The 27,945-nt window shown below is 42.8% G+C and overlaps 1 protein-coding gene across 7 annotated transcripts in view; it reads right to left on the reverse strand.

Moving 5' to 3' along the window:
- Positions 1 to 27,945, reverse strand: part of celf1 (cugbp, Elav-like family member 1) — a 148,602-nt gene that overhangs the window by 65,424 nt on the left and 55,233 nt on the right. For all 7 annotated transcript variants that reach the window (XM_061735647.1, XM_061735633.1, XM_061735675.1 and 4 more), the window contains 2 exons: positions 4,252 to 4,300; positions 2,391 to 2,525 (listed from right to left, as the gene is read on the reverse strand). In XM_061735647.1, coding sequence (XP_061591631.1) covers positions 2,391 to 2,525; positions 4,252 to 4,300 — 184 coding nt within the window. The remainder of the gene's footprint in view (positions 1 to 2,390; positions 2,526 to 4,251; positions 4,301 to 27,945) is intronic.

Raw genomic sequence — 27,945 nt, forward strand, 5'->3', positions numbered from 1 at the left:
ATTTCCACCTTTAGACATGGTGCAAAAAAATTGCACCATGTCTTTTTTGAGTGAGCTGGGTGGATTTGGTGGAGTAGGGAGCTGGGGGGTTGTGGAGGAGAAGCGGGGGTGGGGGGGGGGAGTAGCAGGAAGGGGGGTTGAGGTGTGAGTCCTCGGAGCAGCAGGAGATCCAGTCGGGGGAAGTTGCAGCAGGGCTGCTTGGGTGGGGGGAGGGGTGGCTGGTTGTTCAAACTAGAAACTTGAAAATCCTGTTCAGGTCATTCACACACTCCTGATCCCTGTTCAGCGCAGGTCTGGAGTTGCTACGTCCTGATATGGTGTTCAGGCTCAGCTGTGTGTGTGTGATCGATTTGGAGAGCAGGGAGGGGAGGAGGTGTATGTGTGTGTTCAGTGTGCTGACTGTCTGAGGGAAGATGCTATTCCTGAGTCAGACAACGGGAGGCGTGGATGTCCCTCAGGGAGGGGAGGGGGCAGCCGATGATCCCCCCTGCTGTCCTCACCCCCCTCTGGAGCCTCTGCCACTCTGCCTCAGTCCAGTGGGAGGATCACACTGTAGCCCCTTTCACACAGCCAGTTCGAGGCGGGAACGTTGCGCCTTTAAGCCGCCTCGCTGTTCTGTGTGAAAGTCACGGAGGCGGAATGGGGGGGCCAAGTGGCCCCACCAATAAGCCGGCAGCGGAGGTAGTCACAGAGCCGAAACGGGGTCTGTGTGAATGACACAGCCGGCATGCCGGCATGCCACTAGACGCTGACGCTGTCGTCACGCCTCTGATTGCGGAACGCCGGCATGCTGTGTGAATTTACAGACGGGAGCGGCGTTATGCCGGCGTTGTATGGTTCTGTGTGAACCAACAAAGGCGGCGTATTGGCAGGACTTCTTTACACCAATATTGCGGAATCTCTGTGTGAAAGGGGCTTGTGTTGCTGTACAGCAGGACGCTCTGGATGGTGGATGTGTAGAAGGCTCTCAGTAGCTCCTCTCCAACAGTGTTCTTCCTGAGCTCTCAGGAAGTACAGGCGCTGCTGGGCCTTCTTGATGACAGCTCTGGTGTTCTCAGTCCAAGAGAGGTCAGCGGAGATGATGGTGCCCAGGAGCTTGGAGCTGTGTACCCTCTCTACCCACTCACCATTGATGCAGAGGGGGAGCAGATCTGTGCCTCCTGAAGTCCAATGATCTATTTTATCTCTGTGGTGTTTAGAATCCGGTTGTGAGCCTGACACCACACAGACAGATTTCGGACTTCATCCCCGTAGGCAGACTCGTCTCCACCTGTAATCAGCCCCACCACCATCGTCTGCAAACTTTTCTATGGTGTTGGTAGCATGAATAGTTTTACACCGGAGTGTAGGACATAGCGGGCTGCGTCGGCATTAGCAGAAGGAACATACGCAGTTATCGCGATAACATGCAAGAGTTCCCTATGGCCTCATGCTAACAGCTAGCAGCTCAATGTCTGCACTGCAGAGTTCTTCTTTGATAGTGATGTGCCCAGGGTTACACCATATATTGTTCACAAACATGGCAAGCTCACCTCCTTTTTTCTTACTGCTCTCCTGTGTCCTGTCTTCCCTTATCAGATGAAATCTGTCCAGAGTAACGTCAGAGTCCGGTGTCTGCGCCGTTAGCCAGGTGAACAGCAGCATGCTGCATTCCCGGTATTCCCTTTGGTGCCGTGCTAGCGCTGTTAGCTCATCCATCTTATTGCCGATGGCTCTCACATTCCCGGTGATGATGGTGGGGAGTGTCGGCTTGAAGCGCTTCTTCTTATTCCGGCACATAGCACCCAAGCAACGTCCTCTTTTCCTCCTCTTCAGCTCGGGGGGGGAACGTCAGGCTTGTAGTTGGTTAGCTTCCCTCTGCTACAGAGGGCTAACAGCTGTTCATGGTGGTAAACAATGGAGCGTCTGCTTCCTGTTGCTTCGGTGGTTGCTGGGGTGATGAACCAGGTGAAAAATAATATAAATAATAGGGCCAGTCTCACAGTTTTGGAAAACATGATGCCGCCTGTTAAAAAAAAAGCACGTTTCCACAGAAAACAGGACCAAAAAAATAGTCCAGAACAGATAAAATGGGACAATAAGTAAAATGAATCGACAAATCAACGGAGCTGCTGCAACAAAGTTAATTTATTGGTGATTCCGAGGTTAGTGTGAACATGAATTTGTCATGTTTGTCTTGTTTTTCTGTATGAGTTTACCAAGGAGCGGGGATAGGCTCAACTTCGCCATGGTCCTGCACAAGTTAAAAGATGTAGAGGATGGATACATGGATAATTCTCTCTTGACTTTTTTTTCCTAATATTTTTATCCCAATTTTCCCAAATAGTATTATCTTATTAGAGTTTCAGTGAAAAGAAAATAATGAAGTTTGATCATAAACAATGTCCTACCACGGCTGAATCCATCAGGACCTCGAAGTATCCGGCACTCTTCCATCTGTCCATATGGTGAGAACATCAATCGGATGTCGTTCTCACTGCATTTCTTGGAGATCATTCCAATAAACAGCTTCCTGTCCTCCACAGCTGAAATGTACAGAAAGAAATGGACATGGTCAGCAACAATATCGGGGTAGCTGTGGTGTTGACGCAATGCTCAATTGGTACTAATCGGCTCAAAGTGTTATGAAAATATCCCCCACACCATTACACCATCACCAGCAGCCTAAACCATTGATACAATGGATCCATGCTTTCATGTTGCTTAGGCCAAATTCTGACCCTACAATCCGAATTTGGCAGCAGAAATCGAGATGAGGCCCTGGATAGCTCAGTGGGTTGAGCAGGCGACATTTGTAAAGGCTATAGTCCTTGTGCAGACATACGCAGGTTTGAGTCCTGGCCTGTCGCTCTATACTGCAATGTCCTACTGCAGACCTACTTTTTCAATAAAGGCCACTAGTGGCACAAAAACCTTTAAAAAAAAAGAAATCGAGACTCATCAGATCAGGCAACGTTTTTTCAATCTTCTGTTATGCAATTTTGGTGAGCCTGTGCAAATTGTAGTCTCAGGCACCCGGTGTGGTCTTCTGCTGCTGTAGCCCACCCTACTCAAGGTTAGACGTGTTGTGCCTTCAGAGATGCTCTTCCGTATACTTCAGTTGTAACAAGTGGTTATTTGAGATACTGTTGCCTTTCTATCAGCTCCAACCAGTCTGGCCATTCTCCTCTGACCTCTGGCATCAACAAGACATTTGCGCCCACAGAACTGTTCACTGGATATTTTCTCTTTTTTGGACAAGTCTCTAGAGCCCTAGAGATGGTTGAGCGTGAAAATCCTAGTAGATCAGCAGTTTCTGAAATACAGACCAGCCTGTCCAGCACCAACAACCATGCCACGTTCAAAGTCAAAGAACCAAAGATGGTTCAAAATCACCTTTCTTCCCCATTCTGATGCTGGTTTGAACTGCAGCAGATTGTCTTGACCATGTCTACATGCCTAAAAGCATTGGGCTGGTGCCATGTGATTAGCTGATTAGAGCAGTTGGACAGGTGTACCTAATAAAATGGCTGATGAGTGTATTTTAACAGACTAAATTAATTCATAATAATGCTTCTAGTCCCCCAGTGGTTCTTAAAGACATAGTTCTATAAAAAAGGTGAGATAAAAAAATTTAGTCTGACCAGGCCATTCAACTAATTTTGATTAAATTTGGGATGTGTTGTCTACTGACCATGCTGATAATTAGCTATTACCAATCCAAGGGTGGTAATAAGATATTAATTGGCCTCTGATATAATTATCCAAGGTTGATGAAAGATGTCATTCTTTGTAAGAACACCAGATTTTGGCACATTTTGTTCATGGGCGGCAGTAGCTCAGGTGGTAGAGCGGGTCGCCCAATGATCGGAAGGTCGGTGGTTCGAATCCCGCTCTGTCCCAGTTTGCTGTCGTAGTGTCCTTGGGCAAGACACCTTACCCACCTTGAATCCAAGTCATTATTATTATTATATGCTGCAATGCTACATCATTCATGCCATTCATGAACCAAATCAACAAAAAATCTGAACTGTGTTGTGAAACAGTTGAATTCCAGAAGGCAATATTTACAAATGCAAAAGTCTAACATGCAGGGTTGCAGTTTTGAAAGTTAAATTTGACAGAAAGTATATACAGCTATTTGCCAAATTGTGTTGACAAATCATGCAATTGGGCAATTAAAAACATTAATGTTATCATTAGAAATTGTTTAGTTATCTGGTTATAGTGAAGGCGCAAAAAAGGTAAACTGAAATGCTAAAAATTGCTTACCATTGTTTTTCTCACTATCAGCTGGCTTCATCTGGATTGGGTGGTGCATCTGAAAAAAGGCAGCAACTAACACATTAGTGCTCAAAAATACAATGACAAAGATATGCTAAGCCTTTTTAATACAAAAAAAAATCCATATACCTATGTGGGAAAAAGACAATTGACAGCAAGGCGACGTTAGCTAGTGACATAGCATTTAACATAGCCCAGTGACAAAAATGCAACGCTTCTGATTGCGATGAGCCAGGTTTTGGTCAAATGGGACAGTGTGTGATTTGTGGTTACAACATGTAGATTTATGTTGAATATAATCTGTGACTCTATAGCACCTCACTCTGTGGATACAAAACCACAGCACCTCGCTCTGTGGATATAAAACCAAAGTCTTTTTTCCTGGTGTACATGAGCATCAGTAAAAAGACCCTTTGTTACAGTAGTTGTAGTGGTGTACGCAACACAATTGTGCTAACCAAGACACTTTGTTCGTGCCTTGAAGACTTAAAGAACTGTATGAGTTGTTGCCCATTTAACACCAACCAACTGATGAATTATGGAGGATGGATAAAGGCTTGGAAGTCTGTTTTGAAATTCATTCACCAGGATGAGTGAAACTGGGATGGGTGACCTGTGTTTTTTATAGTGTGTAAATTACCCCAGGCTTTCATTGGATTGTTGAATTGTTTCGTATTACTGTTCTGTACTGCCCCAATAGGGCAGTCTGACATGATTGAGTACAATAAAGGACAAAACTGAGGATATCTTCCTTTGTGATAGCCTTCTGTTATCAGGTGCCTGGTTACAGTTGCTGATGCGTTTTTTTCCTCATGCCAAGCCACAAAAACTTTAGTCAACATTATTTTGGTACTCAGGGTTAACAGTAAATTCATAGCCCTACAGACTTCTTTAAAATAAAATAACCTTTCCCCTCCATATCTGTCTGACCTGCTTCATGTTGCTACTCCCTCCCGTGTCCTCCGTTCTTCCTCTTCCATCCACTTGACTGTCCCCATTTCCTGTCTCACCACAATGTGGTGCAGAGCTTTCAGCCACTCTGCTCTCAAGCTCTGGATCTCATTACCATCTAAGTTCAGAAATATCAATTTACTTAGGCCTTTACATCCACGCTCAAAACCCGTCTGAGACTGCTGTCCCTCCCTGACTAAAATTTGTATTGTTCTCAACTTGTACACTATGGCTTTGTTTATGGCATGGTACGACAATTTATGGTATTTGATTTTATGGTATGGTATGGTATTTGATTTATGTAAATAATTTCACTTATTATTTTTGCTGTTTGGGACTCCGACTTGTGAATGTAGCTGCTGTCCCTGGAGGATGCTGCCGAACAAAATGTTGTTGTATACTGTACAATGATAATAAAGTTTCTTATTCTTATTCTTTATTGGTTGTTTCTTATGTACGGTGTCATTGACTGCTAGAAAGGCGGCTACAAATAAGATTAATATTATTATCATTAACAAAACTGTTCAGAGAACTGAAATCAATGTTGGAATGTTCTGGGTCTCTGGAAAGCGTCTAGAGACAACATCTGTTTTATTAGACGCTATATAAATAAAATTGAATTGAATTGAATTGTGCCTCAAGCCCCACAATACGGTTTGACGTACATGCACGAAAATCGGTACACACCTGTATCATGTCGCAACTTAAAGAAAAGTCTCTTGGCGCCATGGCTGAAACCAAACAGGAAGTAAGCCATTTTGAATTAATCGTGTCATTTTGGCGAAATTTATGCCATTACTTCAGCCGCTTCAGAGCCCGAACCGTAACGTGCACCCAGGTGTGTTATACAGCAAAATGTTCGTCTCCATCCTGCGGCGATGTGCATGACTTTTCTCTTTTAAAAGCATTACCGTGGCGACGCTAGACGCCAAAAAGCGCTCCCCCCCTTCTGATCTGATTGGTCCATATTCCTACTTTCTGCCATAACTTTTGAATGGTTTGACATAAAGAGTCGTGGGTGGTGTCATCGGACTCGGTTTTGAGTTTTTGACCTTCATTGGCATGAATTAGCCCCGCCCCTTCTTCTGATTGGTCAATATTTGATAGCCCTATTTTCTGGCATAACTTTTGAATGGTTTGAGATAAAGAGTCGTGGGTGGTGTCATCGGACTTGGGTTTGAGTCCTTGAACATAATTGGTGCAAATTAGCCCGCCCCTTCTTCTGATTGGTCAATATTGGATAGTCCCTATTTTCTGGCATAACTTTTGAATGGTTTGGCATAGAGAGTCGTGGGTGGTGTCATCTGACTCGATTTTGAGTAATTGACCTTCATTGGCATGAACTAGCCCCGCCCCTTCTTCTGATTGGTCGATATTTGATAGATCCTATTTTCTGCCATAACTTACAGAGTTGTGGGTGGTGTCATCGGACTCGGTTTTGATTCCTTCACCTTAATTGGTGCAAATTAGCCCTGCTTCTTCTTCTGATTGGTCTGACGAAAGGTGGGCCTTTTTGTCCCCCCAAACGTGCCCCAAAAGTCACCACATTTTGCACGCAAGCCAGGCAAATTTCATATTTAATGGTTTGCATTAATGGGCGTGGCCTAATGGCTCAACGTCGCCCCCTAGAAAACTTTGTGTCTCAAGCCCCACAATACGGTTTTACGTACATACACGAAAATCGGTACACACCTGTATCATGTCGAAACTTAAAGAAAAGTCTCTTGGCGCCATCCCCGAAACCGAACAGGAAGTCGGCCATTTTGAATTAATCGTGTCATTTTGCGATATTGATTCCATTTCTTCAGCCGCTTCAGAGCCCGAACCGTAACGTGCACCCTGGTGTGCTATACATCAAAATTTGCGCCTCCATCCTGTGACGACGCGCATTACTTTTCTCAGTCAAAAGCGTTACCGTGGTGACGATAGACGCCAAAAAGCGCGCCCCCCCCTTCATCTGATTGGTCCATATTTGATAGTTCCTACTTTCTGCCATAACTTTTGAATGGTTTGACATAGAGAGTCATGGGTGGTGTCATCGGACTTAGTTTTGAGTCCTTGACCTTTATTGGTGAAAATTGCACGCGCGAGGGCCCGTTCATCCCTGCTTGCAGCTTTAATTATATTTGGATTTAAAATAGGAATAAACCAGCCACTTACTTCAGAATTAAGTTTAATTCTGAATGGCCATTTTCATTCGGAATTAGGTGTTTACATGAGTTTACATAAGAGTGCGTGGATTTCAACGTGAAACCGTGCGTGGAATTTACACGAACGCAAAAATTCAGATGTACAAAACTGCGGGTACGCCCAAATCTACGCAGGTTGCTCTGTACATACCAATCAGCGTGGATTTGAGCGCACATGCGGGAGCACAACCCTCTGCCCTGTCTCCTCCCTCAAATACATACGTTTGAATTTGATAACGAAGATAATTATCCATTAAAAACCGCTCATCCTAACAGGAAATGTGCAATAACAGGTAAAACAAATTAAAAAGAACATCGGCTCTGAGCTGGAATAAATAATTTATTTGGGGGCATTTCTTCCGATTTCAGCTGCATATGATATTGGGATGATCTTTGCTTTGCGTTGCGTTCCATGAAGAGATGTGGTTTTATTATGATTGTACAGGTTCGTGAATGTTTATGGGCAGTGTTAGTGCATCATTACACTCTGCTTTTCCTGTTTGTATTTTAAGAACCGACACCAGAACCAGAAAGTTGGTGGATGAAAAACGGCCCCTCGATCTGCTTTATTGTCACGCGTATTATATACTAACGGATTAAGCCCAATGTACACGTGTATTGAGTTTTACACATTGTGGATGTCCGCGATCACCTCTCTCATAAGTATAACAATGTGAACAACATGAACTTATATTTAAAACATGAAGCATCATGATCTGATTCCTCCGCTGCAGAAATAAAGACAATTTGTGCAAACGGGATTATCGAGGTTCCCACAGACTATGAGTTGAAAGTTTTAAGTTGTGGAAACTTAAAACATTTAAGCATCCAGTTACACAAAAATGTTTGAGTTCTGTGAACTTATTCGGGTTAACAGTGCAAACGTGAGAAATAAAGAGCAAAGTTGCTTTAACTCGGGGTGTTGCATCCGCAGGAGGAGAGACCGGTCTGGGTCCCGGTCCATCACCGGAGAAACACTTTCTGGACCTGCAGCTCCTGCAGCCGACTAATATCAGACTCTGAAAGTTGCCTAAACATTCAATAAAAACTTTATCATTGCTGAATCACATCTGTTCGTACCAACCAACCTTTCCGTGACATCTTAGTTTTATTTTAATAGACAACTTTACAGAACCGGTTTTTCGCTGCAAAATGTATTTTAATGTTTTTCTGTCCAGACACAGTTATGGGATGTTTTAGGATCTAGCTTTAATCTCCAGTAATCGTCCCATACGGTCGTCATGGTGACAGAGATGTCCGATCTGTAGCAGCTCCAGCTGAAAGATCATGTTGGTCTGAACCGGAGCAGCTGGTCCAGTTCAGGGCAGAGGTCCAGAAGATCCTCTTGGTACCTGAACCAGCTGATGGTCCAGTCTTAGTCCTGGACCAGCAGATCCAGACTAAACCAGCTGATGGTCCAGTCTTAGTCCTGGACCAGCAGGTCCAGACTAAACCAGCTGATGGTCCAGTCTTAGTCCTGGACCAGCAGATCCAGACTAAACCAGCTGATGGTCCAGTCTTAGTCCTGGACCAGCAGATCCAGACTAAACCAGCTGATGGTCCAGTCTTAGTCCTGGACCAGCAGGTCCAGACTAAACCAGCTGATGGTCCAGTCTAAGTCCTGGACCAGCAGATCCAGACTAAACCAGCTGATGGTCCAGTCTTAGTCCTGGACCAGCAGGTCCAGACTAAACCAGCTGATGGTCCAGTCTAAGTCCTGGACCAGCAGATCCAGACTAAACCAGCTGATGGTCCAGTCTTAGTCCTGGACCAGCAGATCCAGACTAAACCAGCTGATGGTCCAGTCTTCATCCTGGACCAGCAGGTCTACGTGGTCCCTGAAGATTCGCTCCTCATCCTGCCATCAGCAGGTTCCTCTAACTTCATCGGGATTTGCTGGTTCCATCGTTGAGCTCCTGTCTTTAGTTGTATGTTCAGATCATGTGGTTGATTGTGAGATTGTTGCAGTTCCACTCTTGTGTAACTTATCTGGTGATGTCGGGACTGTGGTGTCCTTCATGTGGTCATGAACTTATTGCTGACGTTACGTTTCCTCATATTCTGCACTTCCCTGCATCACCAGTGAGTGTCGCCAACACACAAAACCTCAGAAAAGTGCGTGAACCAGCCTTAATGTGTGAGTGAAGGACCGCAACTTTCTACGTTCAAGTCATTCTTTGTACATCCGACCGTGAGCGTTGAAAGTGGCGAACGCACGTTTTTTGTGCGCCGCACGTTTTGTACATCAGGCCCCAGGTCTTAGGAGGTTCAATTTGTCATCATGGATCATCAACAGCATCACACAACTTAAGCACAACTATGAAAACAACATGAGTTCCCAGTGGCGTAACATCATGATGATAGGCCCCAGTGCAAATATTTTTTTTTGTGCCCCCATCCCTGCCCTGAACAAAGGCACACACCACATACATGCACACACATATTCACAGCCACTAAAGAGAACTGCTATTGCCGCCATGTAGTGTATTGTTCTGTACAGCAAAACACCTAACCACCACCTTCCTCCATTGATTTCAGAATTATTTTAAATCAAATTTTATCCAAAGTTTACAAATTAATTTCAATTAATAACCCAAGAATATCCATCCCAACGAATAAATGGGAACATGATTAAGAGTTTATCTGTAATGTTGACTTTTGGCCCCAAATTTCTATAAAATATATTCCTTTTTACCACTGAAGCAATTTTGACTACTTAAACATATCAAAGTTTAAGTAGAGTGCATTTCCATGGGGAATTTTTTTAAAAATGAGCCTTAAAGACAGAATTCCCTCACAGTGTACACACATGTAACAGAAACCTACTTGAATACTATATGAGACGGAACACATGTCAATTCAATTCAATTCAATTTTACTTATATAGCGTCTAATACAACAGATGTTGTCTATTCTAGACGCTTTCCAGAGATCCAGAAAATGAACATAAACATAAACATAAACCCCCGAGCAATTATTACATAAACAATGGCAGGAAAAAATTCCCATAGTGGGAGAAAAGCCTTAAGCCAAACAGTGGCAAGGAAAAACTCCCCTTTAGGAGGGAAGAAACCTTGAGCAGGACCAGGATCATAAGGGGGGACCCTCCTGCCGAAGGCCAGAATGTCAAAACTTTCTGGCACAACATCAGAAACTCGCTTTTAACTTCTGGAGTGCCGCATTCCACTATCACCTTAATTTTGTCTACTGGGAGACTACTACAATCACACTGCATAACAGCTCCAATAGAATCCTCTCTATTGCCCTAATCATCGCCAAGAAAACGATCCTCATAAACTGGATAACCAAAAACTCTATTAATAGTAACCTCTGAAAAAACGTATTGTATTCATTTCAGTGGAAAAACTATCTGCTCAGTTAAAAAAACTGACCATTTTGAAAGAATCTGGAATATATTATTTCATCCTTGAATACATGACGCATTTATCAATAAACCTATACTAGTGCGATAACCATTAATCATTATTTAGTATTAACCACACAATGTATATTATTTAAATATATCATACAATTAGAATGTCTATGTACTCACAAGTAAGTGTTTACACTTTTTTTTTTTTTTTTTGATCAAATTTTTATTTTATTTTCACTCAAACAGAAAACCAACAATCAATGATGTACAGGCACTGAATATGTTACATCAATCCCCCCACCCCCACCCTACCCACCCGGACACACATAAAATGAAATAAACTATTACAGACCAGGACAATTATCTGACGTCTGTATATGAAATCAAAATAAAATCGAGACAGGGCGGCTAAAGCAAGCAACAACAAAAAAAAAAAAAAAAAAAAAAAGAGAGAGAGAGTCGCGGATTTGTGAAACAGTGAATATAGAACCTCACGGTGCTAAGCAAGTTAAGTCAAATACACAACAAAAAAAAAAGACACGAGGATCAAAGCAAGCGCTTCAGTGCTTCAGCTGTGGTGAGCCACATATTCACATTCGCCTCTTTGGCCCCATTTATACGGGCTGTCGATAACTCCATGTAAGTAACATCAAGAAAAGTCAAGATCCATTGTTTGATGGACAAAGTATGAGGGGGCTTCCAACGTACTGCTATCATTTTCTTAGCAGCTGTTAGACCTGCTAATATGACCCGTTTCTGACGTTCAGGGACTGGAAGTGCGTAAAGATCATTCAGTAATAACACTGGTATGGTCACAGGTAATGTCTCTGATATGAGTGTCGTCAGCTCAGCGGCCACGCCCTGCCAAAACCGAGCGACGGGGGGGCACTCCCACACCATGTGGAGAAAAGTGCCAGGAGTTTTTAATGTACACAGGGTGCATGAGGGATCACTGATAACTTTCATAAAATGTAGCCTACGAGGGGTCAGGTAGGTCCTATGCACAAAATTATGATAGATCTGTTGATGGTCAGGATTTCGAGAGGCAAGTTTGATATTGGCCCACACCTCGTCCCAGTCAAAATCCTGAACCAGTCCGGGGACATCACCCCTCCACAACCTGTCTACTGGAAGCGTTTTGTAGGAGGCCTCAAGCATGTACAAATACAAAGTGGATACCATTCCCCTCGAGGGTCTATTAGTAATGATCAACTCGTGAAGTGGATGTGTAGGTAGCGGGTGCTGCCAAGGTACACCGTGTGCTTTCAGAGAAGCTCTCAGCTGCAAATAAAAAAAAAGGAAGTGCCTGGTAAATTGAAGTTATTCTTAATGTCCTGAAAAGAGCGTAAACCATCTAAGCTGAATATATCACCCAAAAACTGTACACCTCCCCTTTCCCACTGAGAATAGGTGATAGGTCTCCCCCGATCAGCAAGTCCTTATTATTGAAAATTGGTGATTGTAGGTGCCATCTACAAGATATATTACAAATCCTTTCTACAGAGCGCCAAACCCGAATCAGATGGGACACAATGGGGCCGCAGCGCAGCTGACACTGCCTCACAGAGATATTCGCAAATAAAACATCTGCCAAAGACCAAGGGTGCACCATTCTTTCTTCCATCGTGCGCCAGGAAACCGACGTCTGAGAGTCAAACCATGTGACCAGGGGTCTGAGAGAGAAAGACCAATGATAAAATTTGAAGTTGGGAACTGCTAAACCTCCATCTAATCTCTTGCGCTGGACAGTGGCAGATCTGAGGCGGGGTCTCTTGCCATTCCAGATAAATCTTGAAACAGCCGCCTGCAGTTTACCCCAGTATCCAGTAGGGGGAGGGAGGGGGACCATAGAGCTAACAAAGTTTATTCTGGGCAATACATTCATTTTGACAATAGAAATGCGAGCCTGAAGTGAGTTGGGCAGGCTGGACCATCTCTCCAAATCACTCAAGACCTTATTCAGTACCTCAGTATAATTGTGCTTCACAATAAGGTGTAAAGAGGGAAATATCTCAATGCCCAAATATTTGAAATGTGGAACCGAGGGAATATTAGGAGGTAAAACAGAGTCCCTAGTCACTTTGTTCAATGGCAGCAGAGCCGACTTCGACCAATTAATTTTGAACCCTGATAGCGAGCCAAATTCATCCAACATTGATAAGAGGTGGGGGGCAGACTGTAACGGGTCGCCAAGAAAGATTAAAATATCGTCAGCGTAAAGCGCCAGGTGGTGGAGTGTGTTATGAACAGTTATGGGCTTAATAACCGGTGATAATCGGATCATCTGCGCTAGGGGTTCAAGAGACAGAGCAAACAGCGTCGGGCTCAAAGGACAGCCCTGACGAGATGATCTAGTTACTGGGAACAGAGTGGAGCAAATGTTACCTGTAAGAACCATTGCAGAGGGGTTTGAGTATAATAGCTGTACCATTTTCACAAAATCGTCTCCAAAACCCATCACCCCCAACACCGACCACAAAAAGGACCACTCAAGGCGATCGAACGCCTTCATCGCGTCAAGGGATAAAACAGCTGCCGGATGTTTGATGTCTGTTGCGGCGTCGATTACGTGCAACAGTCGGCGGACATTGTCAGAGGCTAGACGCGATTTCATAAAGCCTGTCTGGTCACAGTGAACCAGTGACGAGATATGCGGTTGCAGACATCGAGAGAGAGCCTTGGCATAAATTTTTACGTCGGCGTTCAACAGACTAAGGGGCCTGTAATTACCACATTCCGTCGGGTTTTTATCCTTTTTCAGTAGTAAGGTGATTACAGCTGTATTCACATCCCTAGAAAAAGAGCCCTTCTCCATCGAAAAATGGATCATACTGAGAAGCAGCGGGCCAAGAAGGTCCCAGAAGGCCGCGTAAAATTCTGGCGGAATGCCATCGAGACCCGGTGATTTGCCCCTTTGCATACTGAGCACAGCCCTCTTAAGTTCTTCAAGAGAAAAGGGTTTTGCCAACTCATTTGCCGCCTCCACCGCAAGACGAGGTAACTTTAATTGGGCCAAATAATCGTCACATTTATCTTTGTCGAAAAGTATGTCTGATTCATACAGGTCAGAGTAAAAACTGCGAAAAGAGTCATTAATCTGCATTGGGTCGGTGGTAATAGCTCCTGACTGTAATTTGATAGAGGAGATATCTGAAAACTGCTCATTTGACCTAATCTTCATCGCCAAAAGGTGGCTGGGCCTTGACCCATGAAAATAATAACGCTGCCTAGTCCTGTGGATTAAGAATTCTGATCGGCGTCTGAGGATGGCATTGATTTCTTTTTTGATCACCTCACGCTGCAAGACTATCTGTTCTGAGTAATTAGCAGACAACGCGGATTCTAGTTTTGCAAGTTTGTTTTCCAATTCATGTAATTTAGAAATTTGCATCTTGCGCTGGTTGGAGGAAAACCATGTGGCATTACCCCTGATAAAACCTTTAATTGAGTCCCAAAGTATTCTAGGATCGTCTACTGAACCAACATTGAACTCCAAGAATTCCTTAAGTTTTTCTGTAAATTGTGCCCCAAACTCTTCTTGTCTTAACAGGGTCGTGTTAAGGCGCCATTTTGGTGCACGAGGGGAAGCGTTAATGAGCACCGATGAACAAAGCACACCTTTATGATCGGAGAGGGCCATGGGAAGCAGAGAAACACTGTGAATATTAGAGAAGAGTTTAGGGGACGCAAATATGTAGTCAATTCTTGAGCAAGATTTGTGTCGAGCAGAGAAAAAGGAGTAGTCTTTGATTGATGGATTAGTCGAACGCCACAGATCTGTGAGCCCCAAGCTGCTAGCCCACGTCTGTAAAGCTGTGGACGCTAGTTTCTGATCCCTTGTCTCGGATTTACTTGACCTGTCATTGGCTGCACTCCAAACAGCGTTAAAGTCTCCCCCCACCACTAACGAATAATCATTCAGTTCCAGCATACTATTTGTCAAGTTTTCGTAAAAGACCCTATCAAAACAGTTTGGCGCATACACCGATATGAAGGCAACTTTCCTGCTGCTAATTTCTGTCTTCACAATTGCCAGCCTGCCCTCCTTGTCAGAGCATGTGTCATGGATTTTAACTTTAAAGTTACGTCTGGCAACAACCGCCACACCCTTGGTCTTCTTACCAGACGAGGAGGAAGCTATCACATGATAATGTTTATCTGCCAGGCGTCTGACATCAGCAGCCAAGAGATGCGTCTCCTGTACCAATGCAACATCTATTCTCCTTCTGCGAAATAAACTCAAGGTGCTAATCCTCTTGTGAGGGCTATTCAGGCCGCCCGCGTTCCAGCTCAAAATATTAAGTTCAGGCATAATTTAGAATGAAGCCTCTATAGCGGATGCGGACAGAGACATGAAAACAGCCCCTGCGACCCTCTGAAATGATGAACCCAAGCAGATGTGAGTATAACTTAAAACAGTCAAGCCTCTCTCCCACCACACAAACAGAATGTGAACACAAAATCCACGATGTGAGCCGCTCCACATCAAAACAAATAGTGAAAAAATAAAATAAACGTTTAAACCCACCCCCCACCCAACCCACCCCCCAAAAGGGCCAGAAATATGCCCTAACTAACAAACCTTCCCTAATACTTGATTCCGTGACCATAGTCAGAAATAGGGCAGCAGTAGGGCAGCAGCAGCCAGCCCCTCCCCTCCCAGACTGTATCAATAACGAAAAACATGTCAAAGAAGTCATCCCTTCAATACTTAGAACTACATGCATGAACCGTGCACAAGGAGCTGCGTGTAAAAATGTACCGACCTATTTATGATGCATGAGATACAACACAATAGCCATAATTAAAACTATAAGACTGAGGTAGCTGCCTTACCATTAAAGTGTTGGCTACACCAAGGGCAAAACTGAGATCTACCCCCTGATGTGAGAAAATCTCTTGAGCGTGTAAAAACAGAAATGCCCCTCTGCTAAGGCTGCAATATACCATAAAACTAAAGATAAATCAAATCCAGCAGGAATTCTGTGGTGACAACGGTAACTTATAACACTCATGAAGATCAAAGTTGTTGACATTGCACATAACCATGACAGCAGTGACTGATATTATTAGAAGAGAGAGAAAGAGAAAAAAAAAAAAAAATCTATCCAGTCTTGAAGCTAAACAGTCACTTTAAGAAGTTCAAAATGTTGAGCATATACGTCGCCAACTTATAACTATGACAGCAGTGAGTGACATTTTAGAAAGAAAAAATTAATAAATCAATTAAAAAAAATAAATAAATAAATAAATAAATCAATTAAAAAAAAAAAAAAAAAAAAAAAAAAAAAAAATGTCCAGCCTTGAAGCTAAACAGTCCCTTCAAGAAAGTTCAAAATGCTGAGCATATACGACGCCAACTTATAACTATGACAGCAGTGACTGACACTTTAGAAAGAAAAAATAAATAAATAAATCAATTAAAAATAAATAAATAAATAAAATAAATTAAAATATTAGAACAACTCAGACTGTTAATAAGAGCAGTAGAAATAAAAAAAGGGGGATTTTCGCCTTATAAAAGGGATTAAACCCGCATCTGGAGAAATCCAATCTTTAAACTAAACAGTCACTTTAAGAATGTTCAAAATGTTGAGCATATACGTCGCCAACTTATAACTATGACAGCAGTGACTGACATTTTAGAAAGAAAAAAAAAATAAATTAATTAAAAAAAAAAAAAATAATAAATAAATAAATCAATCAATTTAAAAAAAAAAAATAAAATAAAAATAAATAAAAAATGTCCAGCCTTGAAGCTAAACAGTCCCTTCAAGAAAGTTCAAAATGCTGAGCATATACGTCGCCAACTTATAACTATGACAGCAGTGAGTGACATTTTAGAAAGAAAAAATTAATAAATCAATTAAAAAAATAAATAAATAAATAAATAAATCAATTAAAAAAAAAAAAAAAAAAAATGTCCAGCCTTGAAGCTAAACAGTCCCTTCAAGAAAGTTCAAAATGCTGAGCATATACGACGCCAACTTATAACTATGACAGCAGTGACTGACACTTTAGAAAGAAAAAATAAATAAATCAATCAATTAAAAATAAATAAAATAAATTAAAATATTAGAGCAACTCAGACTGTCAATAAGAGCAGTAGAAAAAAAAAAAATATATAAGAGGGATTAAACCCGCATCTGGAGAAATCCAATCTTTAAACTAAACAGTCACTTTAAGAATGTTCAAAATGCAGAAATAAAGTCTTATATGCGAATTACCTTGTTCCACCACTAGAGCAAGTGCATAAAGTTAAATGGAATATGAAGCGTGAAAGAAAAAGAGATGTCCATTCACCGTGATCCGTTGCGGCATACATCGTTCAGGAATATTATCAGCTGATGAGTCCCACATCCATCCAGGCGATGTGACGGGGACGCTATGGATCCTCCGCCGCCGCCGCCTGCGCGGCGCCGGCCCGCGTGTGTCGGCTCACAGCCCCGCCAGCCAGAGCCCGAGGGGACCTCTCCTGCGTCGTTCTCGGCTGAGAGTTGAGGAAATCCTCCGCTTCTCTGGGGTTGTTGAAGACACGATAATCCGAATCATCCTTGACTTTGAGGGTCGCTGGATAGAGGAGGAAAAATTCAACCCCTCTCTCGCGCGCGGTGTCCATCGCCTGGGTGAAAGCCTGACGCCGCTTGACTGTGTGATTACTATAATCGGCGGCAAATCTCACTCTCCTGCCGTCAATGGTGACCGGGTCTTTCCTCGCCGCCCGGAGAATATCCTGCCGTGTCGTGTAGCGGAGTACGTTGAAGATGAGAGTGCGGGGCCGGTCTCCTGCAGGACGTCCATTGTATATGCGGTGGGCCCGCATGATCTCCGGTTGCCCAGGCTGAAGAGACGGGAACCACTTCGGGAGTGTGCGGTTCAGGTATTGCACGCCGTTCGATCCCTCGACACCCTCTTTCAAGCCGATGATGCGTATGTTGCAGCGTCTATTCCTGTCCTCCATGTCCGCCATCTTGAGTTCCAGTGCGCCCAACGCCGCCTCGTGGTTTGCAACCGTCCTCGAGTTATCATTGACGGTGCTTTTCAGAGTCAAAATATCCGCTTTCACCACACCAATACTGGCCGATAGTGAGGTCAGCTCAGATTGAATCGTGTCCAGCTTGTCCTCTGTGGATTTAGCCGTCTCGTTGAGTTGTACGAACCGCGGCTCTAGATATTCACGTTGTCTCTCCATTAGCATGTCTGCCATAGCTTCCTGTTCGGAAACACGAGCTCCTTTGTTCGACTTCGTAGAGCCTCCACCTGTACTGTTCTTCTTCCCAGCCTCCGTCATTTTGTCACAAGCAATTAAAAACGTCACAAATATCCGGGTAAAAATAGACTTAAAGGGATAAACTAGGTAAAAACGGGGAGGTTAGGGCAAGCGCGAAGAGCCTAAGCTGCCATCTTGTCCGGCCGGTCACGTGACCCCCGTGTTTACACTTTTTTGTCTGCATAATTTGTCACCAGTAATTCATAATTGCTATAACACTAACTGGTAGTGTACCTTCAATTAATCAGACGCATTGCCAACATCACAATTACTGCCAGTGGACAGTTATTTCTTAAAAAGGAAATAAGGGAAAAGCAAAGAAAAAAATAATTCATACAAGTCTGTATGTATATACACAGAAATGGATATATGTTTATGTGTATATGACTGACTGCATGTATATTTGGCTGCACATGTATGACTTCATATTAGTATATTTACCAGTGTCTTTACTTCCGCAATTTTCAAACATTTTGGAGAAAATATTTGTCACAAGATTGGATAGTTTTATAGAAAAGCATAACATCATGAGTGAGAATCAGTACGGTTTTAGAGCAAACCAGTCTACTGGATTAGCACTTATGAAACTCATGGATGAAATAACTACCGCCATTGATAATAAATTACACACGATAGGAATTTTTATTGACCTTAAAAAGGCCTTTGATACGATCGATCATGAATTACTAATGCAAAAGATGTATAAGTATGGCGTCAGAGGGGTAGCTTACTCCTGGTTGTACTCTTATCTAAGTAACAGATGGCAATATGTATCTTGTGATAAAACTGATTCTGTGTTATTAAGGGTTACATGCGGGGTCCCGCAAGGGTCTGTGCTGGGGCCAAAATTATTTATTTTGTATCTGAACGAACTTTGTAAAGTGTCAAAAAGTATGAACTGTATTGTTTTTGCAGATGATACAATTTTTTTTTTTTATTTGGGGACCAGTTAACTGAAATTATAGCTACTGTTGAAAATGAGATGAAACTTGTAAAGAAATGGTTTGATGTAAATAAGTTATCTTTAAATATAAGTAAAACAAAGTTTATGATTTTTGGGAACCGTAAAATAGATAAGGTAGTTAAATTGAGAATAGAAGGTACAGAAATAGAAAGGGTGTTTGAGACAAAATTTTTAGGTGTCATCATGGACCATAAATTAAATTGGAAGATGCATATTAATCATGTCAAATCTAAATTAGCTAAATCGATAGCCATATTATACAAGGTAAAAGATATGTTGAACCTGTCAGGGTTTGACACTTCCCCCCAGTTTGAGTTTCAGTTCTGTCCCTCCTGTTTCCCATTTGCCCTGATTGTGTCTGCACCTGTGTCTCGTCGTGTCTCGTTATCCCCTGTGTATATTAAGGGTGCTGGAGATATCCGATATTCATCGATGCATCGACGGCTACGTGCAAGATGCGAGTGCATCGGCTCATTCACTGCGTGTCGGTGCATTTGACGGGTGAAATCTAGATGCATCTCGATGGATTGCTTGCATCGGTCAAATCCGATAGTAAATTGCGCTAAATCCGGTACAAGCGTTGTTTTTTACATGTTAACTTTCAGCCTGTTTCGTGTTTCCCAGGCTCATTGAATGCACCATTATTATTTCGCTTTTTTTTTTTGAACACGGACGGAAGCCGTGAGGCGCATACAAAACAACCCAAAACAAACATGGAAGTCCGCGAAAAAAGCAGCGAAGAGACTATATTTAGCGCACCTGCACACTTTAAATCGTATGTTTGGAAACACTACGGATTCTACAAGAAAGACGGGAAGCTGGACAAGATGAACGTCGTTTGCAAAGAATGCCGCGTTGTGAAGCCGTACACGAGCAGCACAACAAACATGCAGACCCACTTACAAAGAATGCATCACATCACCAATAAGTCTGCCGCCGCTTCCCCTGACTCTTCGAGTACAAGCAAAACAGGTCAGGATCAGAAAAGTGTCACGTCGTATTATGCGAGTCCTCTTGCACCAAGCTCTGCCCGCGCTATGGCTATAACTAAGGCCGTCGCATATTTCATAGGCAAAGACATCCAGCCTTATAGTGTGGTGGAAAACGAGGGCTTCAGACAGCTCATGCATGTATTGGAACCGAGGTACCAAATACCCGACAGGTCTGTGTTCACTGACACACACATCCCCGATCTATACAACAAAGTGAGAAGAGATATTGTTGTGTCGCTGACGAGTGCCCAAAGAGTTGCACTCACAGTGGATGGATGGACGTCTTGTGCTACTGACTCCTATATAACTGTGACGGCACACCACATTGACATGGAGTGGGAGATGAGAAACGTCGTTCTCCAGACTAGAGTGTTCCGTGAGGCTCACACAGGATTAAACCTTGCAGAGGTGCTACGTGAAGTTACCCGAGAGTGGAAGATTGGCGACAAGAAGCCTGCGTTGGTCACAGACAATGCAAGCAACATGATACTGGCTGGGTCAGGTGCAGAAATGAAGCCCCATGTGCGATGCATAGCACACACACTTAATTTGTCCTTGCAAAAAATTTGTCCTCACCAGGACAAACTTAATTTGTCCTGGTGAAAATAAGGAGGGTGGTAACATTCTTTCACAAAAGCTCCAAAGCATCTGATGCTCTCCGTGACCAGCAGCACAGCTTGGCCCTCGACAAACACAAGCTAATCCATGATGTTTCCACAAGGTGGAATAGTTCCCTTGAGATGTTGGAGCGTTATTGGGAACAGAAGACTGCTGTGACACTGGTGTTGAGGAAAATCAAGCCAAGGGGAGAACCACTGCCTTCCCTCACAGATGAGGAAATGAAAGTTGTCCCAGAAATTGTCAAACTGATGTCCCCCCTGAAATTGGCAACTAAGCTCCTCAGTGAGGAGAAGACCCCCACTCTCTCCATCGTTGCCCCAATGTTGGCCAAACTACGGTCAGACTTTGGAGCAAAGCACAGTGATCTATCAGTCATTGGCAAGATGAAATGACCAGTTCAGAAATGACTTTGACTCCCGTTACAACTACATCCAAGACTTCCTCGACAACGCCTCAGCGCTTGATCCCCGCTTCAAAGAGCTGAACTTTGTGGACAACACTGCAAAGGACGTGATATTCCTGAGGATAGCAGAAGAAGTGGAGAATATGGTAAGAAATATAGTATTCTCAGTATTTAGCAGTTAGTCTCACTCTTATTTTCTCTGTCTCACTTAAGGTGTTTCTGTTTCAGTTTATAGTATTCTAATGATATTTATTTCTGCTTTGCCAAATAACCGATCCATTGCTTAAAATATAGGCATATAGCACTTGTGCTAGTTTTCAACACCAATGTACTAAAATAATAATAGCTTATCTCTGCTCTGCTGATTATTGTCAGGCAAGGGCTGATGGTATGCTGGATGATGGCCAGGCAGCAGACGCAGAAGGTGATGGGAGACGCCACGGGGAGGAGGACGCGGAGGCGGAGGAGGAGTTCGAGGAGGAGATCGAGGAGGAGGAAAATGAAGTGCAGGAGATGAAAGAAGAGGAGAGAGGTTTGTTTTGGGACTCCTAGTTATGTTTTTTTTCTTATAATGTTGTGTTGATTTGAACATACAGTAGGTGTGATGATGATCTTGTAATGCAGACCTTATGCTGAAAATGGGTGTGATATTGTAAAAAAATAATAATAACAGGCTCACGCAGCCTGCTGCATATGAATAAATATATTTGGAGCATTAAAAAGTTGAGTTGTGAGCCTGTGCTATTGTTTAATTGCGATTATTGTATCATACTTTACCAGTATATTGTTTAGTTTTCTTTTGTTATACTGTATATATTATTGTAGACATGTTGTGTAACTCATGTCTCTTTTATCTTGTCTTGTCTACCCTAGGTGAGCCAGAGCCTCCAAAGAAGAAGTCAGCCTTGGACCTGTTGCTTGGAACGTTCCTCACTCCTAGAGCACCAGAGAAGACCATCAGAGAGAGAGTTAAGGAGGAAATATCAAAATACAGGGGGAGGGATGGGTTAGATGTCAATGGTGATGTGTTGCAGTGGTGGAAAGACCAAGTGGATCTTCCACTGCTTTCAAAATTGGCCAGGAGCTATTTGTCCATCCCTGCAACAAGTGTCCCCTCTGAACGAGTGTTCAGCACAGCAGGGGACATTATAACAGCAGAGCGCAGTCAGCTTCTCCCTGAACATGTGGACCAACTAATCTTCCTGGAAAAAAAACCTTAAGAAAAGCCATATGAAATAAATCACAAATTGAGGTGTTGATGTAGTGAGAGTAGCATTTACAGAAAGATAATTGTATTTTTTATTTTTTGTTTTATGAACATTGCATACAAGACACTCAGTGAGAGTAGTCTCTTTACACTACGGCAGCAGTAAGTCTGTGACTGCTATATTGTTTAAATTTTATTTCATTGTATTATTTTGTTTTATGAACATTGCATATGACACTCAGGGAGAGTAGTCTCTTTACACTACGGCAGCAGTGAGTCTGTGACTGCTATATTGTTTACATTTTATTTCATTGTATTATTTTGTTTTATGAACATTGCATATGACACTCAGTGAGAGTAGTCTGTTTTTGAAGGAATAAACCAAATTCTTTTTGGAGTAACATACTGCATCGAATCTTTTTTTTAAAAAATGTAAATACCTTTGCTTTTTCGTATCATGTTGAATCGCATCGTATCGCAATCAATCACATCATATCGCATCGTATCGCATTGATTTGAACTAAAAGGTTATCGTATATAATCGCATCGGGAAGAGGGAGAATCGTATCGCATCGTATCGCCCGAAAATTCAGATTATCGCTAAAGTATCGGATCGCTGGCAGTGCATCGAGATGCGTATCGGATCGTCCTGAAAGCTGAGATTCACAACCCTAGTGTATATCTGGTCTTGTCATTCCTCTGTTGCCTGTCGGTCTGTACTGTTTGTTCCCTCCATGTGCTCCTGGTTTTCGATCCTTGTGTACGTGCGTTAATCTTGTTCCTGCCAAGCAGTGCTTTTGTTTTTACCCTTTATGGAATAAACCCTTGTGTTTTTTTTGTTTTTTTTTCTCCGCGAGTACACAAATTAAAATACTTGTACTCGGTGTGAAAAATGGTATCGATGCATCCCTAGTCACTGATCTCCTTCAGGTTTCATTATCTACACAAGATGTACTCCATTTCCTATCTCCATTCCTATGTCAACTTATATCCCTGCTTCTTCTGGAAAAAGGTTTTCACAACAGCAATGTCCATCCTTTGTGCGAAGTCAACGATCATCTGTACTTCACAGTTCCTATCTTGGATACCAAACCTGCTTATCACTTCCTTATCACCTCTGTTGCCTTCTTCAACAGGTACATTGACATGTGGACCAATCATCAACCAATTGGTAAAGTTATCATACATGTCGGCGCTAATGACTCCCGTCTACGCCAGTCGGAAGTCACTAAAGTTAATATTGTGTTTGTGTGTAACTATGCCAAAACCATGTCGGACTCCGTAGGTTTCTCTGGTCCCCTCCCCAATCTGACCAGAGATGACATGTTTAGCCGCATGCTCTCGCTCCGCCGCTGGTTCTCCCGGTGGTGTTCAGAAAACAACGTGGCCTTTATTGACAAATGGAAGACGTTTTGGGGAAAGCCCGGTCTGATTAGAAGAGACGGCATTCATCCCACCCGGGATGGTGCAGCTCTTATTTCTAGTAATCTGGCCAATATTATTAGACACTCCCCTTGACAATCCAGGGTCCAGGCCAGGATGCAGAGCTGCAGTCTTTTTTTTTTTTATAAACTTTTTTTTATTGATTTTGAATACACAGATTGTCAACGATAAAGTGCATGTAAATGACAGTAACATAAAATCCAAAAAACAAAAAAAACACATAACACACACACACACACAAATCACATATTACAGTGACAATAACCTCACTTTTCAGGTTAAAATAGAAATAAATAAATAAACGACAAAAGGTAAATAAAAATAAAGTGGAATCTTATTCAGGTGTAACTGGGAAGGTGACTTTCTCTGCATAGGCATAGAAAGGTCCCCACATTTCACTAAATTTTCTGGTAAGCTACATTTGTAGCCACAGCTGCCTTGGGGCAGACTGACGGAAGCGTGGCTGCCATAACGGCCCCTCCGACCACCACCAACATTCATACACATTCACACACATTCACACGGGGCAAGGTGGGTAAGTTGTCTTGCCCAAGGACACTACGACAGCAAACTGGGACAGAGCGGGATTCGAACCGCTGACCTTCCGATCATTGGACGACCCGCTCTACCACCTGAGCTACTGCCGCCCCCCGGCATGTAATATACATGATATACAGGATATAAAAGGTTTGTAAGCCAAAGTGACGCCTGAACTGGTTCCAAATCCTTAAGGAGGTTTTAACAATTATATTTTTGACATAGGAAGAGATGGGGCAATTACTGGGGGAGTGTACAAGAGCTGTTAGAGACCCAGGTTTGGAGGAAAAAGACTCCATTGACAACCAGGCAGGAGGGGGGTGAAAAAGTATCAGACCTAAACCAGTACTGTAAAATTCTGATGTTAGTGGCCCAGTAACAAAACCTTAAGTTTGGTAAGGCCATTCCTCCAAGAGGTTTTGGTCTTTGTAAATAGTCCTTCCGTAGTCTGTTTTTTTTTTTATCCCGAATAAACTCCAGAATAAGGCTATCAATTTCACGAAAGAACACCTGGGGGAGGAAAATCGGTATACACTGAAATAGATAGGACAACTTTGGAAAATAATTCATTTTTACAGCATTAATCCTTGCAGCTAAATTTAATGGGAGCAGTGTCCAGCGTTCAAAGTCCTGTTTCCACATTCCACACAGGGTCTAAAATTGGCTTTAAAAAGATTTTTGAATTCACTTGTGACTCGAATTCCAAGATATGTAAAACTATGCAAAGATATTTTAAATGTGAAATTGTGTAAAGGATACATACGTGCAGTTTCGTTTAGAGGAAATAGTTCACTTTTACCGGAGTTAAGTTTATATCCTGAAACTGAATGACTTCAAGGTTGCAAGTACTGCAGGGACAGAAACAGAGCTGCAGTCTTACACACTTCTCTGCTGCTTCCCGAGGACCAACACCTGCCAATAAAACTGTAGGATTGCATTAGGTAATTGGCGACTCTAAAACTGTAGGATTGCATTATGTAATTGGCGACTCTAACCAGGTGCCTAGCAAAATAGAAGTGGTTGCAGTTCCCCGCCCTCCAAAAATTCACCAGGTGCGGCGTTATAGAGGAGGTAATCAAAATACCCTTGTAAAAATTAAAACCAATGCGCATTTGGCACCAATTAGAGACCGAAAAATTAAATATACAATCGTTAAGCTCCAAGTCTCTGTTAGTAAATGATCTAATTACAGAGAGTAGGAGCGATATTTTCTGTTTAACAGAAACGTGGCTACAGGAGGAAGAGTATGTTAGTTTGAATGAGTCGACTCCGCCCGGCTACTTTAATCATCATATTCCTAGAAGCACGGGCCAAGCGGAGAAGTCGCAGCAATTTATAACTCCAGTCTTCAAACAAAAACTGAACCTAAGTGTGATTATAATACATTTGAAAGCCTTAAGCTTAGTCTGAAATTCCCGAGCTGGAAATCAGAGAAGTCAGTTTTGTTAGTGCTAGTGTACCGGCCCCCTGCTGGTGCTTATCTAGAGTTTCTGTCTGAATTTTCAGATGTTCTATATGGTTTATTGATCAGTACAGATAAATTCATCATAGTGGGTGACTTTAATATTCATATGGATGTTGAAACGATAATCTTAAATTAGCTTTCAATTCTCTTCTAGAATCGATGGCTATCTCACAAAATGACGGACTGTTTTAATTGTGTAGCCATGACACTCTCTCTCTCACAACACACACTATTGCCAATCATCTAATAAATCTTGTCTCCTCCCATCTCAGAGTACCACACCCGGCACATCTGAACTAATCAACTTGACTCCCATCTGCCTATACAACCCCTCTCTGCTCAGTGTGCCGGCAGACACAGACCAAGCAACACCAAACTCAGATGCTCTTCTGTTAGCTTTTGTTTAGTTTGATCCTTAGTTTAGTTAGTTTTAGTTTGGACCTGGAGATGGCCGGTAGTCCTTATTTTAGGTTGTTTGCTTATTTGTTTTTAGTTAGTTGGGTTTTGAGTTAGGGAGGGGGGTCCAGCTTCGACGTGCCTATAAAGGGGTGGGCTGTGCCCCCCTCATCCTCCTTAGTCAAGCCGCCGTCTCCAGGTCCCCCTTTGCTTTATAGTGAGTATTATGATTTATGCTTAGTGTTATCTATTTTGGGAGGTTGCCTTAATAAAAGCTGTTAAAACTTGTGCTCTTTGTTGATGTCCTTCCTTATGTTGAGGTTTCCATTTTTTTAGCCATATTATTTAATACTATTTGTGTGGAGACTACAACAAAAGCGATAATCTTAATTTAGCTTTAAATTCTCTTCTAGAATCGATGGGTATCTCACAAAATGACGCACTGTTTTAATCATACCCTGGATCTCGTTCTCACCTACGGTGTTGAAACTGATGATCCGTTGGTGTCACCTGTAAACTCCCTTTTATCCGACCACTACTTAATAACATTTGAATTTAATATTGTTGATGTTGAAGCGCAAAATAGGAGGTATTATTTTAGCAGATGTCTGTCCAATAAAGCTATTGCTAAATTTAGGGAGGCCATTGCTCATCTTACGACAGTGGAAAATAGTGAAGCAGTAGAGGCCAGTGACCTGGGTTCTACCTCTGCAGATGTTGATTTCCTTGCTAGTAACACTGCTGATTTGTTGCATTCAGCTTTAGATGAACTTGCTCCTTTGAAAAAGAGGGTTTCCAACCATAGGAGCTTAACTCCCTGGTATAATTCAGATATCTGCATGTTGAAACAAAACGTGCGTAAAATGGAAAGGAATTGGTTCTCTTGTAAGTCTGTAGACTCCTATCGTGAATGGAAAGATATTCTAATAGTATATAAAAAAGCCATTTGCAAAGCCAGAACAGCTTATGATTCATCTTTGATAGAGGATAACAAAAGTAACCCACGTTTTCTGTTCAGCACTGTAGCCAGGCTGACAAAGAGTCACAACTCTGTGGAGCCGTGCATTCCTGCAGCTCTCAGTAGTGAGGACTTTATGAGCTTCTTTAACAATAAAATCATGAGAATTAAGAGAAGAAATCAACCAGCCGGTTCTGGGCGTTTCTTCAGCTTTAGAGACTTCCCTAGGCTCTGACTTGACTCTAGACTGTTTTGATCCTACAGACCAGTGATTCTTAACCATAGGGCCGCGGCCCACACTTGGGCCGCGAGCGCCATCTAGTGGGCCGCCAAAAAAATTCAGTTTTGTACGTGTGGGCCGCGAGGGCCGCGGGACTGCATAGCAACTCCCAACCAAATGAGGAGAAGAAGACACTCAGCTAGCTGTACGTGTAATAGTAAGAGAAATGGTGTGTATTTACAGAGAAAATCCTTCATTTTGCACAGATTAGGTTTAGATCCGCCAAGATTAGGGATCGATTAATTGGGTCTGCGCCCAGAGCGAGCGAGCGCGGCGTGATCATTTATCCGCGGCCGGGGAGGTCGGCTGAGGCTGCCGCTCGGGCGGTGGGTTCCGTCGTTACTGCTGAAGGATGGTAGATGTAGATGCGTGGGCTGTCGTGTCTGCTGGACTGGACTGTTCGGGCTTTCGAAAAAGCATCGGAAAGTAACTTCTCGACCAGAGAGCTGCGGTGCGGGCTGTGCCCGTCGCAGCTGATCAGGCTCGGATGAACCCGACACACTGAGTCCTGACAACTTATTAATGTAAATAACTTAAAGTAAAATCAAACTAAGTTTTGTCCTCGCTGTATTTTTAAATATGCAACCCGGAATGGACAAATTCATCCTGTTCAGTCTTCCCACTGGGACAAAA

This window comes from Cololabis saira, chromosome 2 (genome assembly GCF_033807715.1).
Source record: "Cololabis saira isolate AMF1-May2022 chromosome 2, fColSai1.1, whole genome shotgun sequence".
Classification (NCBI taxonomy): domain Eukaryota; kingdom Metazoa; phylum Chordata; class Actinopteri; order Beloniformes; family Belonidae; genus Cololabis; species Cololabis saira.